The 341-nt window shown below is 63.9% G+C and overlaps 1 protein-coding gene across 1 annotated transcript in view; it reads left to right on the top strand.

Moving 5' to 3' along the window:
* Window positions 1-296, top strand: part of SLC47A1 (solute carrier family 47 (multidrug and toxin extrusion), member 1) — a gene marked incomplete at both ends in the record, with an annotated part of 6,717 nt that extends 6,421 nt beyond the window's left edge. Inside the window, one exon of the mRNA XM_010081266.1 lies at window positions 163-296. Coding sequence (XP_010079568.1) covers window positions 163-296 — 134 coding nt within the window. The remainder of the gene's footprint in view (window positions 1-162) is intronic.
* Window positions 297-341: the final 45 nt, after the last annotated feature.

Genomic DNA, 341 nt, shown 5'->3' with positions numbered 1-341 from the left:
TTTTTCCTGGGCTGGGCCCCCCCTGCCACTCTGCTGTGGCTGTCCCCGTGTCCCTGAGTGCTGGGAAAGGACCCTCAGCACTGTCACTAGCGCTTGTGCAGCCCGGGATCCCCTGACTTTACAGCTTGGCTTCCCTGCAGCACTCACCTCTCTGTTGAACAGATTACATCTCGGTTGACACGGACACTGGGGACACTGTGGTCCTGCCCGAGAGCATTGCTGGAGGCGAGAGGCAGCCTGACCACCAGCTCATCACGCAGGAGGAGCCCGCTGTCGTCCCCGCTCCTCCTGCCGTGGTGTGGAGGGCTCTGATCATCCGCCGCGTGCTGGCTGGGGCCGCG

This window comes from Pterocles gutturalis, unplaced genomic scaffold, assembly GCF_000699245.1.
Source record: "Pterocles gutturalis isolate BGI_N339 unplaced genomic scaffold, ASM69924v1 scaffold15999, whole genome shotgun sequence".
In the NCBI taxonomy this organism is placed as follows: Eukaryota; Metazoa; Chordata; class Aves; order Pterocliformes; family Pteroclidae; genus Pterocles; species Pterocles gutturalis.
The sequence above is the reverse complement of the archived record's forward strand: the minus strand, read 5'-3'. Positions and strand labels throughout refer to the sequence as shown.